Raw genomic sequence first — 17,878 nt, forward strand, 5'->3', positions numbered from 1 at the left:
AATATTCAGTGTCGAGGTGCCTTCGCACACTCATCGAGGATTTACTGTACGTAAATTCCCAAAGATTCGGATCATTTTCAAACCCGGAGATACGCCAAAAGTGTTCGATGACTTATGGACGTGAGTGTATAATAAATATTTGGTGTTGTTATTTTCCACGATGATTCCATTACGAAATGTGCAGGTCCCCCAACGAGTTCTCGTCAAATCCTTCGTGAACATCATGCGCCTCTATGTTCCAGGCAAGCATTCCGAGTTCGACATCCCTCGGCGCGTTTCAGCTGGCGGGCGATTCCGCAAGAACACCTTCCTTTTTGCCGGCCGGTTGGTCATGAAGGCAAGGTGCACGGCGCATAATATCATAAAGTTTCGTTAAGGACTGTCCGGCACGTTTTCTTCCCAAGCCAATATCGTGTTCATGTCCTTAATGTCACGTGTGCTCCATGGCTCGAGCGGATCCGTGGGCGATGTCGGCGGCGAAACCGCCTTATTCCGCTCGATCGATTCCCTTCTCCTCGGTCCAGGCACCTCCGTTTCCTTCGGTGATACCCTGTGCATGCATTGTGCAGAACAAGAACCATTAAACGACCGGTGAATCGGAAGATTGACATAAACATCAATCTCAATCGCTGAAAAACCGAACGAACTATCGGGTCCAGCGATTCACCGGAAAGGACTGATAAGATGTTCCCGGTTTTTTCCTTGCGGCAGAAGTTTCGTAAGTCAGTAAAGGGTGTCCCACCTAACTCTGCCACCCTTAATTATTCTCTTATTTGTCACGGTACAAAAAAATGGTTCGGGGAAAAGTTAGTGTATTTTAGGGGGGACATTAGGCTATGAGGTCGAAGGTCATCTCAAGGTCATATCTTCGGAGATTTCTCTAATGGTAACAGTTTTTTAAATGGAATGCCTTATTTTTTTGTATGCCATTACGTAAACGTATCCAACAATGTATCACACTATGACCTTGAAATGACCTTGGGCTGAAAATTGTGCATGTAACTGATTGAGGAGGAAGCTCATAGAAAATGAATTGCAGAAACAAAATAAACACCATAATCGCATTATTTATTATTTTAGTGTATGTTCAATGTGTTGTCACCCTATAGTGTGATATATTGTGGGATATGTTTTGACCTCCTCTTTGTAATGGCATACAAAAAAATAAGGCATTCCATTTAAAAAACTGTTACCGTTAGAGAAATCTCCGAAGATATGACCTTGAGATGACCTTCAATCTCATAGCCTAATGTCCACCCTAAAATACAGTAATTTTTTCCAGAAGCATTTTTTTTACCGTGACAAATAAGAGAATAATTAAGGCTGGCAGAGTTAGGTGGGACACCTTGTATATTAGGACAGTCAGAATTTCGATACGCCAACTAGTGACAAGAAATTAATGTACAGTGTTTTTGTATTGGTTGTGCTATTTAATGCTTTTAAATTAATCGGTGTAACAACAGTCATAATTATAGACAACGTCTTATATTCGAAGAGCAAAAATTAAAAATAATAAAGCAATTAAAGGAATTAGACCTTTTTCTTCCGATGTCATGCAATACCTTACTCCCAGAATCTACCGCAGCAATGCGTAATTTTATTTATTCGCTGCGGAAAAATTGCAACTTAACAATGTAAGAAAATACTGCAACCCAACAATATAAAAATATAATATATCTGCAATTTGTCTTACGTCATGCTTATTTCGTATTATGTAACGTACATTGTACTGCAAAATAATCTCATTATTGAGATTCGAATTGCTTCAATAGACAGAAAAAGAAGTTAAGTTGGTATACATAAATCATACATTGTACTTTTCTGAATGAAAATTACCAACATAGGTCACGATTTGCGTATAAAATTATAGTATGTCGTATATTGTTAATGAAACATCGCTCGTTCGAAAATTAAATTCGTTTAATACTGAATTATTAAATGAAATTGAATATATGTTCAAAATTGGAAATTTTTAGTGAAACTCGAATTATCGTGAATTTTCCGATGAGAAATCTTTCTTCAGGAAAAGGACAATAGTGAGAACTTTTATTTAAAAAATTATTTCCATGTTCAAATGATTGTTTCTAACGATCTAGATTTTTGTAATAATCTCCTGTTTTGTTGAAGTAGGTATGTACATATGTATATAGAATCTATTAGATCGTATTTTAGTAAACAGTATTGGTTTAAAGTATTAAATAGTGCGAAATATTACTAAATGAATTGCAATTTGAAAAAAGAAATTGCTCTAAGCATAGTTCAATATGTTATACATTCATGTGAAGTTTCATCAAAATCAGAATTTTCGGGTTCGGAAATTGTAAGATCAAGCACTCAAAAATAGTTGACACACACATACGTTTATCATTTAAAACTCATGTTTCTAATATATGTATAATCATTTTCGTGAATTGAAGGTGAAAGAATTATCAGACCGAATAATTCGAAAAAGTCCCCTAATTTCCTAATTGTGAATAGAATATCGCTTTGTAATCAAAATGTCTGAGTATTCACAGATTGTTCTACTGTGATCATTACTGTGATATAACTTGCTGAAAATATTGGTGCAGACAATGAAACAGGACTCACAGACATACTTTTTTTAAATATTCTAAAATTGTATGAAGCCAAAAGAAGTCAGTACCTGTTCAGCACAATTGTAGGTAATGGTATATAGCTGTCTACTTAAGTTTCAGAATTTTTTCATAAAATTTCGCATTGTATATTCAAAATGAAGCTTTCTTGGTATAAAGAAATCTGATGATCCGCATCAGTAACGAAGTCTTAAAAATTTCGATGACTTCGATGAGAATTCGAAAGACTTTACAAATTTCAGTGACTAACAATCATAAAATATTCGTGTATTTTTTTTTTATAAAAATACTTCTCGTCAATAAGATTTTATGCTAAGAGTTTTAATTCCTGTATTTTATTATGTATACAATATTTATATTATACCATTAACTATAGGTTCTGTATTATTAACCCACCATTTGGCTGAATATTCTTTCAAAATATTCCCTGAAACAGCGTATGTTATAAGAATAAACAAAATAGATATTATGAAATTCCAGAAATATGTATTTACATTATATGGCTTTCTATTCTATTATCTTGTTCAATATTCTATATAAGTGCAAGATTTACCGAAGCATTATATTTCATAACTATGAAATACGGTAAGGAAAAGATTTCAATTTACTTTCGAATGGTTGTAACAGTTACTGATTGCTTTTGCCATTTAAATACTCCGTCTCGCAATCAATATCGCGTTTGTTATTTTCAATCGTATTTATCGAACGTTAACATACGGTACGATGGCGTGTTCCAATTAACGCTGCAATTTCATTGTCTCATTGTATTAATCTGAAGAATTATTAATAACGAAGTAGCGATTCATTATGTTTAGATTTATGCAATACTGGCAGTATTTGACATTTAGTAAATTGAAATGACAATAGCAATGATGGTACGAATATTGCTCATCTTTATATAATTTAGTGTGTTGCAAAAGTTATTTCATAACAACCAGAATGAAAACGTACCGAATATTTATATCAAAAAGAAAAATGAGGTTTGTAGAATTGTTTTATGTAAATTGTACAGTAGAGTTTCCGGATTTGTACAATTTCAGATATCTTGTATTATACATCCCACCTGTAACTGACTTACAGTTTTCACTGTTGAGGCTTTCGGGTGTAAGCCATGTCCTTGTGGGAATTGTTTTCCCAACGTTTCGCAAGCATTGCAGCTGGCTTCATCAGAGGGTCGAAAGACAAACTGATATTCGGGTGTGCCTTGTGGTGTTTCTCTAACATACTGGAGCTTGCTCATGTTTCTGTTCATTGCTTATCAATCAAAAGAAATTTTAATTGGTCAAGTGATCGATAAAAAAATAAAAACCATATTTACTACACACACCAAAACCCAGTGGATGTTCACCTCTCCCAAAGATCAGCCCACAGCTTTTACGGGAGTTTACAAAATACCTTGCTCGTGCGGAAAAGTTTATATTGGCGAAACTGGGAGGAATGCGAGCACACGACTCAAGGAACACGAGTGATGCACCAGATTGGGCTGCATTCAATCAGCTGTTGCAGAACACCACAAGACAACAGGACACCAAATACTCTTCAACGACGCTAAAGTTGTAGCAAAGACCAAAAGATACCCTAGTAGCATTAATGGTTGGCCAACAGTATTCAATTCACATCTTCCCGCCGTAGTTTATAATTCTGACAAGGGAACACACCGAAGTGGCAATCATTGATTTGAGATGCAACTTCGTCAGAAAGTAGTTCTCATGATAATATTTAACACGTATTTTTTTTAGCTGTGATTATCATCTTGGGGTAGCGAAAACATTCCTCAAAGTTAGGGTGGTAAAATGTATTTGGTAGACCATCTCGGAAAACATTAGAGGTAGAAAAACGGTCTAAATGGCAACATTGTATTTTCTTTTTTCTATGAATCCAGCTATATTATTAAATTCTAGAAGACCGTTAGTGATTACTTTAATGAATGTTGATATTTATAGGAATAAAAAATTTAATGGATTAATTTGTCGTAACTGAACGCAAAGAAAACTTTATTTACCTAGTTCGAAATAGAAGGAAAATCCAAACAAACTTTCCGAAACATTCACTATTACTGAATTTCGATAAATGCATAAAATCTTCAAACTACTAATGAACAATCACGCCGACGAATATGTTGTTTTAAGTTGCAGCTCGTAATACCGCGACGGTCACGTAAAGAATAAAATTCGAAAGTTCGGAAACTGGTTTTAATTCAGTTCTCGGAGGGGAACTTAGATGAAAGAACGAACGTGCCCGCAAGGCTTCTCGACTTCGGGATAGAAAGTACGGCAAGGGAAACATCGACAAATCTAAATATGAAATCTATGTTCCGATATTGCGTGTTCCACAGTCCCGGCATGTCGGCGCAATCGATTGTTGATACTGTGCACCGTGCCAGTGTTTCAGAATCGGTGTAACGTCGTGACTTATACCACGAACACAACGAATCTATGTAACTCGACTATTATGTTGTAATTTCTTTCCTGGCCAGCAACAGGAAATTCTGTATTTTCTGTACTTTCGTTGGTAAATCGGCATTCGTGCGTACACACGACGGAATTTTATTAAATCGAGAAGAAGATTAAGGTTAATGTCCCTATTTCTAATCATGTAAGTATTCTGCTATCACAGAAATTGATATTTATTACCCTAGTAGTATTTATGGTTGGTCAACGGTATCCAACAGTTGGGAGATAGTTGGGATATAGTTAGCGTTTTTGCTTACAAATTTCCAAAATAGGGCCAACGACGAAAAAGTTGTCACAATTTACCAACGAATATCCAATTCTAGGCCTACAATTATTATAGTTGGTTAATTAATAAGAAACTTACAATGATACTACAACATTGGATCACCCAAAGTTTGCCAACATTTAAATATCGTTTTAAAGACGACGGAAACGTTGCGACAACCAAAAACTTGTTATTATATTTCAAATTGATTTTTGTGTTTTCTTATTTATGAATATACTCACAATTTGTAACTGTCGCGCAACACGTTTGACATTTGAAATTTTGTGGAAATAGAGTGAGGGGACAGAAGATTGGAAATAACTTATAATAATTATTTGTAATAATTGGCTACATGTATAAATTGTACATAATAAATTGTAAAGGTAACTTTGCTGGTAAAACACTTGTTTACCTGTTTAATGTACATATACATAATTATTATAAATATTATTTCCAGTGTTATGCTCCTTTAAATATTTGTAAAAGATTTTATGGAAGTATAGTATAGCCAATTGTCTTCCTATTGTTGGTTTATTGTAGATACTCAACAATTGATCCTACAGAAAGAAACCTCTAGTTGGTCCTTCGTGGTATAGTGACGTGGGGTCCTACGTTGGGTATGATTGTTGGCCCAGTTGCAAAAAAGAGAGAGAATTCTAACTGATGGTTAACCAATAGTGCATCAAAGGCCCATCAAAATGCTAACAGTAATTGGTACTAGGCTACTTATTTATGCAACAATCGACAAAAGAACTTATTAGATATAAAATTTAAACCGCCCTTTATAATTAAATTTAAATAAACGTATTTTTAAAAACATTTTAACTTAATAATAGTTAATTTAACATGAAGTATAGAATGTCCCTATTTCTGCTCAGCGAATATGCAAGTGCCAAGACCAAAATTTTGGCGGACAATATTAAAGATTACGTAAGTTTTTTTTTTCATCAACAATTTTTTTTTAAATCACGTTTCTTCACCACTTATTAAATTTATTTCTATCAATATGCTGCCATTTATTGAACAGCAAGCTGTAGCATTTTCTACGGAAATACTGAACTAATTGAAATAATTTTTTGTATAATTAATTTTTCATTTATCTCTATATATTAAATGAAAAATATGAGTATTGAGCAGAAATCGGGATATGATTAGAAATACGGACATTGACCTTACTGTTCGACGACGTTCATTACGTAAAATGGTCGGACCCACGCGCTTTCAGTTTCAGATATTACTGTTTTTACTACTTATGAAATGATCGCGTCATTTGTGGCTACGGTTCAACAGTCATGGAATAAGTACAGGGTGTTCAAAACAGTCAGGGCCAAACTTATACCACGTGCTAATAAGGCCAAGTAGATGACAACAATTGTATATAAACTTTTGCCCGAAAATATTAATTATTAAATATTGTGGCGCGTATGATATGTCCGCACGGATATCAATTATCGACCCACGTGATCGATGAGACCAAAATCTGAAACATCCTGTATTATTTAGAATCAATTATACTGACTCAGTCATGGAGAATGATTGAACTACAGGAATGCTTATAATTTTAGAACCAAGTCAAATAGAGCACATTTTTCACTGTTTTGATGAAACTACAAGGTTTGAAACATTCTGTACAATTCCGCCTTAAACAACGGAAGTCCTTTTCACCAGTGAATAAAAACAGGTACGTGGTTCGTTTGCCACAATTCCAGGTTTCTAAATGAAGCAATCGACGCAACACGTGATGTACTTCAAGCCAAGCAGTCCTGTGAACAATGAGTTCCTGTCCCGCAACATCTCTCCAAGAAAAACATGCTCAGAGCGTAATATAAAGAACATTCATAAGGTACCCCAAACCGGAATGATTAATCCGCTTACCATGAAAACAGATCGGAAACGAAAAACGTACTACTGGCACGTAAACATTCTTTATAGTTAACCCTTTAACACCCAAACCTTTAAATCGTTACTTCAAAATTACGAGACCGATACACATATATTGTTGTATTTTGTTATTTTGAAGTTCAAACGTATTTTTTATTACTTTTTGTATTTTTTATTCATTTTTGGAGGGAATAGTTTATTAGTATTTATACAATTGTTAATAGTGTATTAGTATCAGTAGTTATACGAGCCGAAAAAATTTTCAATCGAACAGATAGCAGTGGAATAATCTAAGCTGATCACTTTTCATGGCCCACCCTGTATAAAATTGATGTCCACTGTTTTATTAGTAAGCCTTCAAGATTTGAAGTTAATCGGACAAGTAGTTTTCATTTTATGATACTTTGATAACATCACCACGAAACAATGAATTCATCCAAATTATAATAATAACCACCTGTGCTACAAATTTATTAGTGTATAACTACCGGCTCAATGGGTTAATACACACTACCTTTCAAAAGTGTGAACAGTCTTATTTTTTATTTAAATAAATCATCGCTTGTAAATTTGTTGAAAGTAAATGCTTGTAAAAAAGTTTCCTGCACATTTTCACCAGTCTACAGAAACAAATCTATTTTTAATCCCATTTCTAACAAATTCTTTAGTTGTCATATTCTGCTTGTGTGTCACAATTCTGGGAGTATTTTTCAACAGAATGAAAAAATTTAGATAAAGAATATTTTTGGATATTTATAAGTAGGACGCCCAGAAGTTGATTGGAACTTATTTAAAATAAAAGTGGTCATTTCGAAGAAACAAAAATTTGATAAGTATAAGTTTTTTTGTTATTTTTAGGTTAGTTTTGTTATGTATGATAAATATAAATACACATATAGGCTTTTATGGTATACGATCCTCTGTAATAAAAAAATCTGTATCTTGACTTTTTGAAATTGTACTTAACTACTTCCAAAATTTTGAATGGTAGATTGCAATACATATTGCACCTTCGCGAGAAATGTGTCACACAGATCAAAAATTTTCATTTTTATTCCGTGAAATATCTTCTGTACGTAGATCCACCAGCCAGAAAAATGTCACAAGGTCAAGTCCAATACTTCAAGCGAGATGGCACAAATATCACTTTGTTTAATACATGAAATTGCTATGTAATGAATCATTTCTTTTCGTTCTCTTGAAAAATTACACGTTTTCGACTTGTGACACTTTTCTTGCATGAGTATGATATACAGTAGTAGCGAGCAAAAAAATTACCACTTTTTCCATTTGTTTTATATTTATTATTTTTTAACATCAACTTGAAACTTTAGTATGTATTTAATGTATACTGTGATAGAGAATTAAAAGCTGTATAATACCCAATATATTAAGGTCTTGTGTTATTTTTAAGAAATAATAAAAATATAAAGAATCAGAAAAATGGTTAATTCTTCGCCCGCAACTGTATAATTACTAGACTGCGGATTATTATACAAAATAAAATTTTATAAAGCAATTCTTGAAGACAAGAATAAAAGTAGGAATTTCTTGATTCTCTAGTCAACAAAGCATCATATCAATAATTGGTATTAAACACCCGTTAATACATTTTAATAATGTATAATAATTTCATCTATGAAATTCAACGACATTTCCATTTATCATTCATCATTATAATGTAAATAAAAAATATATTTTGGTTAGTCGTATGACTCCACGGTGCTTGTTTCTGGTACGTTTGGCAACGCTGTTTTTGCACGTATAAAAGGCCCATATATCCCCGTTAAGTCCTCGTTAAGATCTTCAAATGTCCTAGGAAGGTCCTATTTACAAAGTGGAACGTCCTGAGGACGTCCTGTGTCAACATTCTCAGAACGTTTTTCGAATGTGTAAAAGTAACATTCCCTATACGTTCTGGAAACATTTAAAGAGATTTTAAAAACGCTATGGTAATGTCTTAAAAGACGTATGAGAAACATTTCCCAAATGTTTAAAATTGCGGTTAGGTTTCATTCTGTGCAAGGTGACAGGAGTTAGGTTAGGTTGGTTTGTATTTAACAAATAAAAGATTAACTTTCCTGCGATTTCTGCACTTAGTAGAAATTAGATCTAGTTAGTTCCTGTTAATAAATAAAAGGTTAAATTTCCTATAAGGAATTATAATAAAAATATAGGTCTAGGGATTATGATCTCCAAGTACATTGTGTTTATTTCTATTTTTCACAGCAAAACTCTGATTCTGTGTTGGTTAGAGACAGTTTAAGAAAAAACATGTTTTTTCAACTTTCTTGAGGTTTTCCCACAAAACCACTAGTGTCGTTACACTTTTCTATTGATTCTTTAAAGACTGACGCCTTGTTCATGGGGTTCTATCACCTTGCACGGAATGATGTTGGCAAAAATACTAAACAAAACCATCCAAAATTTAAATCCTGAGAACATCCGTGGGACTTTTGGGACGGACGTTTCTAGAACATTCGCAATTTAAGTGTTGAGAACATCCGTAGGACTTTTGAGACGGACGTTTCTAGAACATTCGCAATTTAAGTCTTACGAACGTCCTAGTGATGTCCAAAATGGACGTAGGACATTCGGATATAAACTGGACATAAAACGGACGTCCTTAGGATGTACGGTGCTATCTGGGTAAATGCCTAAAATCCGCAGTCCAATAATTACCAAAGAAAGAATGCAATTTTTTCACCTGTTTCTAGCCGTTTTGGGACGACGTTTCTGTGCTTTATTCTTCGACGAAATGCATGTCCCGTTCGGTTTTACTTCTGACTTAATTATTTCAATGGACCCGTCCCGACCGTCAATTTGACGGTTCGTCGGTTTCTCTTCAGGATCGTTGAGCAACGGCTGGTATCGAGGATTTCCGTCGGCGGATGTGGAAGACGACGATGACAGATCACCGTCGCCGTGCCCTGGGCGTCTTCGTGTAGTGATAAATCTGCTGTTCGCTGATCTTATTCTGCGTAAACGGGCCTCGGTCCCGAGCAGGTTGTTGCCTATAGTAAGACGATAAATTTTCGTAAGCACATCGTTGGTACAGAAATCTTTTAAAAACTAATACGAAGAAAAAATAACGTCGTTACAGTGAGACCTCCGTTAATAGCACTAATTAACAGTAGGACGCTTAATGATTTAAAAGAATAAGATCCTGTAAAAGAAGAATTTCACGATTTTAACTACACTTCATTCCGTTTTTACAATACCCAGATAGCACATGATGCTTCGAAGACAGCTTAAAGGCGTCTTAGACCTAAAATAGCCGTAAAATAGGCGTCTTTAAGGCATTATAGACACGCCTCCCAAAAAGTTTTGTGTAACAAAATTCCGTAAAAAGAGATATGCATATGAAAAATGGAGATTTATTGTTGGACCATAAAAGCCATTGAAAATAATGCAATAAACCGATTAGAATGTGTTCGAACTACATAAAAATTTATGTTAAATCTTTATTTGGTTTATATAGAGTGAAAACATATAGTTTTATAGGTTAAAAATATGTAGGTTACAACATAGGTATAGAAAGTGAATAATATGTTTTATGGTATTTTGCGAAGTGAATAAATGAATAGTATGTATTTCGATTTCAACGATAGAATAAATTTTAAAGCAAATGCTAAAGTGTTTTTATTGCATTTGTAGAGCAAATAATATGTCGTCAATTAATGAACAGAAAAATTGGACAAAAAAATATGACCTGTGTATATGACTGTGTTAGATAAAAAAAAATTGTGCAAAAAGAGAACTTATATTTTTACCAGCCTGTGTGAAAAATCCGTGGAAAAACAGAATTAAGTGTACATATAACGAAATTTGTGATAGAATCAAGAGAAACAGGCTTTATAAAAATGATTTAGTTTTACGTACAGTAGACGTTATTAAAAAGAAACATAAACACGTTTGATGAATGTTTAAATTGCATTTCCTGAAAACAGAGGCTGTGTGAAAAAGGATTTATATTAAAATATAAGCTTACTATTTCACGAGTACGCACTCTATTGTCACTTGAACCAAAAATTTTGCCAGGTCATGTGGACAATCTGTTATTTATGCTTATAAAATGTGTGATAGGTACACGTAATACAATAAAGTTGACTTTTTCCTCGATGCACAAGACACCCGTATACATATATGCATAGTAATAATTTTCAATAAATTATCAAAATAATCATTACTTTTAGTCGCCATACAAAATCTTGTAAATACAAAAAATAATAAATAAAAATAATAATAAATAAAAAAACATCTTAAAATTAAGCGAAACATAATGAAAGCTACAATGTACGGTTTAGAGTTACCGCCGAAATCATTGTCGCTCGACTCAACGAAATATTGCTTTTTAACGACAGGAACTTCCTCCACGGGTATCTTGATCATGGTGAACTGTTCCAAAATTTGCAAATTTATTTTCGGCTCCACTGACACCTCGGAACTGGCCGCGGCGCACTGGGCCATTTTCAACAGGATTTCATGATCAGTCGTATTTTCAGAGGCAATCACAAGATCCAATAACGGATCCTGGACATCCTCGGCGGTTGGATCTAGGACAAGAGTATACATATAAAAATATTGAATGATTGTCATGGTACATTTCGGAGCTCGTTAAAACGAGGAATACATTGCGGAACGCAGTATTTATTCACTGTACTGAAAATACCGAATCAATAAACATCGGATATAGTCTTCTACGGATCTGTCCAGACCGTAGTAAATTGTCTTTTTAGTCGAGTCTACTGAAATACACAGGACCGTACCTGGGTTGTTGGCTGCTCGGATGCAAAAACAGTATCGCCGCCTTTATTAATTCAATATTATTCAATTAAGAATTTGATATGCAGTATCTACTTTTATTTGATAATAAATATATAATTTTTTTAAGTTTACTTTTATTTAATAATAAATGTATAATAATAAAATATTCATTTTAAATAATACCATTCATTTTTTACGATATTTGTATTAAAATGACAATGCCACTTTTAATGATCACTTTGAAAACAGAACCCGAAATGAACGTTATACTAACTTAATTTGAACATAGTTAACAAGATTAAATAGGATAGATGCTGTAAATATTACATATCTACTTTATGCTATGACCAATCATCCTTTCATTTCTGTTATATTCTTGAAATAACCGTATCGAATGAATAAAAAATTTCGACATTCTTTATAATTCCAAACTAATATACAGGGTGTATCATGGTACAACAGAACAGAATAATATGTTTTTGCAAAAAACTCTATTTTCATGAAAATTAAATCTATATCTGTGCATTCACCGAATATCTGTAGTATTGCAAAAAAATATGGCCATAGCATTTGTTTGAAAAAATAGTTTAAATGAAACGTCACCATGGTTGTAGTATGATTAAACATACATTCGATATCAGATTTGAGCATCGAACACAATGTTCTCCGAGTATCAAAGTGAGTGACCATATCTGGCACACAACGATCGTAGATTTACATGAAAAAATTCAAATTCACGCTCAACAAACTTTAAACCTCGATGGTATCATTTATATACAACTTCTATACAGCCTTTACACAACTTTCCACCTCTCCCTTCGTTCCCAAAAAAACGGCCATATTCGAGAAATTTAAGGCGAAAACTTTAAACATTTCTCCAAGAGAGTTGCAGAACTGTATTTTTATCGTAAAATATCATTCACGCGCCCATGTTGTACTAACAGTCACTTGAACTCGTAAAACATTCACGATTTTGTCGAACAAACTGTAACAAAATTATATTTTCAACAAAATTGTACTGTCCTTAAAAATATATTTATTCTTTCCGAAAATTGACGTCTGATTTAAAATAATATTTTTCACCTGGAGATTTTATGCATTTATAACAAATGGGAATGTGTAGAATACGTTAAAGTATAAACAATATTCGTAAACAGTAGAATGTTTGCTTTGCTTGCCATATAATAGAACCTACAGTAGACAAAATAAATTTTGATGTAATCTTGTATTGGTTTCGATAAAATTACAAAAGTGGGAATCTACATAAAGTGATAACCTTATTCATGTAGGTAAATAAAAAGTTACATTCTGCGAAATAATTAGGTACAGTGATCTATTATCTCTTTGAAGCACGAATTTTTATGTGAATATATTTTTCCCAAAGCCTTAGAATATTTGAGCCATTTCACCATAAAATAATTGAAAAACATAATTTTAAATTTAAAGAAGTTTCCTACCTAAAAAAAAGGAATCAGAAGCAGGATTATACACAGATGCCATTTGTCAGTGTAAGGAGAACTAGTTGTACATTTTAAACATCTAGTAGCATAAGAACAACACTATGCAACATTTTTATAATCAGTTCGGAATGTTGTACACTTTTCTTACCACCATGCTTCAAAGAGTGAACGTCTAACGATATTGGTTTTTGAAATTATCTCTACTCACGACTTGCATTCTTCAGATTCATTTTCTGAATGTCGACAGGCTGAGGCGGCTTCTTGTTTAAATCACTTCGATCATTTTGCTTCTCATCCGTAACAACAACAAGGGGTTCGCTAATGCTCGGAACGTTCGTCGACACGTTTGCCTGATTGTTCGACGTTGCATTCGTGTGCTCGTCATTGAGAACCTTAGCTTTTAACTGTTTTGCATCTGTATTGGTTGGAATTCCTTCCGTGGCAGTGGTTAAGTCGATATCATGGGCGAACGCCATCATATCCAAGGCAGTAGTCAAAGCGTCCCCGAAACCAGCGGTCACTGCCGATACCTGTGGCTGCTCTACACTTGGGCTGTGCAAGCAATGATCGATCTTATTACATCTTTCAAATTCCACTTAACCTCCTGCTCATAAGTACAGTAGTGTCTCTACACTTTCAAACCATTTCTTAACGACATCTACATAAAGATCTACACACATTTGAACTTGGTCACTTTTTTCGTGGTCGTAGAGTCAAAAGTGAGCATACACTTTGGAAGCATTGGATTCATTCATATTTATTTCTCTCAATTTAGAATCTAACATTTTACATAGATGCTGTATTAGATTGAACACTGGTGACTGTGGAGAAGGAGATAAGTGGTTGTAAATGTTTTCCAGCAAACAATTTCCAATCACCTTTGCTGTATATTTTGGGTCGTGATCTCACTAAAAGACCCATGAATATACTTGCAGCAGAGTTGAATTTTAAAATATTTAAACATCCAAATTTGCCCATACTACCATGAATAAAAATCAACTGTCCTACACCAGAGGTTGCCTTGCTGTCCTAAACCATAATAGTACATTTACCACGTTTAACGATATTTACCAAATTTTCTGGTTATATCGTCGAATTTCTTTTTCTCGAATTTTTTGGCTCCCTATTCGTCTCGAAAATGTTAAGAAAATCATATCAAACTGTATCACTGCCCTGACCTTACAGTGGTAGAATATTACAGAAATATTACACGAAAACGACACCCTTGTAAGGTGTATACTTAGTTTTGACTCTCACTGTACATAAAATGAAAGAAATATTATACGAAAACCACACCCTTGTAAGGTGTATACTTAGTTTTGACTCTCACTGTACATAAAATGAAAGAAATATTACACGGAAACCACACCCTTGTAAGGTGTATACTTAGTTTTGACTCTAACTGTACATAAAATGAAAAAAATATTATACGAAAACCACACCCTTGTTATGGTGTATGCTTACTTTTAACTCTCACTGTACATAAAATGAAAGAAATATTATACGAAAACCACACCCTTGTAAGGTGTATACTTAGTTTTGACTCTCACTGTACATAAAATAAAAGAAATATACGAAAACCACACCCTTGTAAGGTGTATACTTAGTTTTGACTCTAACTGTACATAAAATGAAAAAAATATTATACAAAAACTACACCCTTGCAAGGTGTATACTTAGTTTTGACTCTCACTGTACATAAAATGAAAGAAATATTATACGAAAACCACACCCTTGTAAGGTGTATACTTAGTTTTGACTCTCACTGTACATAAAATGAAATATATGAAATAATTATATGTATTATTTTGATGATTTCATTTTTTTTTTACACTTTACATAGATGATAGTACCTTATTCTAACAGGCGTGGAAAATGATGCTCGTCCCCACATTATCCGTCGCAATTCTTCGCCAGTCATGCCGCGTTTCCTCAATTCAGCTATTGTAACTTTACCAACACGCTGTAAGTATAAATCACGCAATTCAGAAAGCAGCGAGCCGAATCGAAACTGGAATTACCAACTGCATTACACCTGTTACTGTTACAATAGTATCAACAAATTCAACGTATAATACCGAAGGCAATATTGTTCCTTCAACCGGTATCTAGGGCAGATATCAATTTAAAAAAAAGAAAATAGTTAACGGTAGGTTAAGAATAATTATTAATTCTTTTATTGAAAATTTACGACTTTCATATATACAGGGTGTTAATTTTAACTGGAACACCTAAATTATTTCCGCTAGTTTTGAAAGTAAGAAAAAACGACTATAAAGTTTTTACTAAAATAAACGAACATTTTCGTAGTAAATGAGTACTTCAGTTATTCAAAAGATGGCAGAAAATTATAGAACAAAATGGTACATACACGATTGATTAGGCAAGTTTTATATAAAATTAGTGACACTTAATATTTTTGTAAAGAAACACGAATCAATTTATTACACAGTCTAACGGTAACAAACGTGTGAAAGTCAATTAATGAATGTTTTTAAAAATAATCTAATTAACGATTGATTAACAATAATTATTTATTTAACAGTAGAAAATGAAACAAAAAAGTAAAACTGTAATAAAAAAATTACCTTCCAATTGGCCACGGCGCCCTTCCGTTGTTTCGCTTTGGTCTTTGATTTACATTTAATAACTAGAACTCCGCGTTGCTCGGAGGCGGGATTGTTCGGGTCATCTCCAGGTCCCAGTTTGATACTGTACTCTTGTAAATAGTTCTGTGCATCTTTCTGCGACACTGCACGCTCCAGAGAGACAACAATTTTCGCCCACTAAAAGTAGTTAAACAGTTTAATGGGAAATTCCTCGTCAACGAAAGTTCGGACGGGAAAGGTATGGACCATCTGCAGTTTTATCTATAAAATCGGGAGATCTAGAATAAAATGTGACGATTTTTTAGAAGATAACAGAATTTAAAGCAAAATTGTTACATTCTCGGTAAAAATTAGGTAATTATAATTATGTGTAGTGCCTTCACTAGGTGAATATTTTTTTCAATATAAAAGTCGTTAGACAGGAAATGTTTACAGATATACGGTGTTTTTTAAAATTTTCGTAAATATAGATGCAATAATTTTATTTCTGTTCACTATACAGGTTCCTGATGACGTACGTGAACTATTATAATACGTGATGTTTTTAGTATTTTATCAATAACAAATATGTTTTACGAATTTCCTAATGTTGTGTGCTGTTTTTACCACTTCATCAATAACAACTATGTTTTACAAACCTAACAACTCTGAAAAATAACAATTATGTTTTACCGCTTTATCAATAATAACTATATTTTACGAATTTCAATAAAATGAGATATTCTAAAAAAGCCATACATTTTTCTAGTGATCTTTTTGTAAATTCTTTTACTGGAGAGTAATTTATTTAAAAGAAGTTGAATTGAATAGTAATAAAAAAAAATAAAAACGAATCCATTTTAAGAAACTGTCAAAAGAATGAACAAGGAAACGTGAAACTTTTATCCTTCTAGTTCAGTAAAAGTTTCAATTATTAAATTTTGCGTCTCAGTTTTGTAGAACAAAGTGCAGAAAAATTAATTTCTAAATAATTTTCTGGTGTATGTCTGTTCAACTAAATTTAAATACGTTCTTTGTAAAGAAAATGCAGAACCGAAATATCACATATACGCTAATCGAATGTGTCCCAGAATACTTTTCATAATCCGAAACCGTTAAGTCAAGTAAATAACGTGAAAGTTACAACTAGAAAATAAAATTGAGAAAAGAGATGAAGAAAAGTGCATTGTATATGTGTGAGATTCAATAAAATTGCGGTAACGTGTCCATCCATTGGGTGGAAGTTCCACTTGTGTTAGTATTTCGAAAAAGTCACGTTTGTACGATTTATGATTCTTGAAATTTATTATATACCTCAACTTTTATTCCCTATAAAATTATTAGGATATTACAGTAATTTATGTTAGTACAATTAAGGCTTCAACGCAATAGTCTCGCTTCTACAAAATCATCTCAGCCAAGAAACAGAACTTCTCTACAGCACTAAGAACTACTGTGAACTGGAGCTTACGCTCCAAAAGCCAATGAAGTTGTATCTTTTTTTTTCTTAGCCATTACTAACTCGATATTTATCATGAACAGTAATAAATAAATTAAAATTCTGTAACTTGAACACATTACTCTATCGTTCCAATATAAGAGATGAACCAATAAAATTTACAACTTTGAATACCTTTAATACCACGGAAGTAAAAGAAAAATAGTTCAGTGTAAAACAGTAGTGATCATGTGCATGTAACGATGCTCGTGTGACGAACTTGTTTCGCACAACTATTTGCTAAAATATTCGAGGAAACATTTACCGAGTATACTCGTCGTCTGATTATTATACTTTTTTACTTATTTCCAATGAAATTAAAGCAATATTTATGAAAAAATTTATTTTACTTGCTATTAATAAGTTATACTA

At 33.2% G+C, this 17,878-nt stretch overlaps 1 protein-coding gene across 1 annotated transcript in view; it reads right to left on the bottom strand.

The window, feature by feature from the left end:
* Positions 1 to 372: 372 nt before the first annotated feature.
* LOC107189994 overlaps positions 373 to 17,878 on the bottom strand; it is a 71,628-nt gene continuing 54,122 nt past the window's right edge. Inside the window, exons 8-13 of the mRNA XM_015578705.1 lie at positions 16,009 to 16,206; positions 15,274 to 15,383; positions 13,629 to 13,972; positions 11,507 to 11,749; positions 9,901 to 10,207; positions 373 to 550 (exon numbers count right to left, since the gene is read on the bottom strand). Of these exons, the coding sequence (XP_015434191.1) occupies positions 373 to 550; positions 9,901 to 10,207; positions 11,507 to 11,749; positions 13,629 to 13,972; positions 15,274 to 15,383; positions 16,009 to 16,206 (1,380 nt within the window). The remainder of the gene's footprint in view (positions 551 to 9,900; positions 10,208 to 11,506; positions 11,750 to 13,628; positions 13,973 to 15,273; positions 15,384 to 16,008; positions 16,207 to 17,878) is intronic.

Source organism: Dufourea novaeangliae, unplaced genomic scaffold (genome assembly GCF_001272555.1).
Source record: "Dufourea novaeangliae isolate 0120121106 unplaced genomic scaffold, ASM127255v1 scaffold11, whole genome shotgun sequence".
NCBI classification, from domain to species: domain Eukaryota; kingdom Metazoa; phylum Arthropoda; class Insecta; order Hymenoptera; family Halictidae; genus Dufourea; species Dufourea novaeangliae.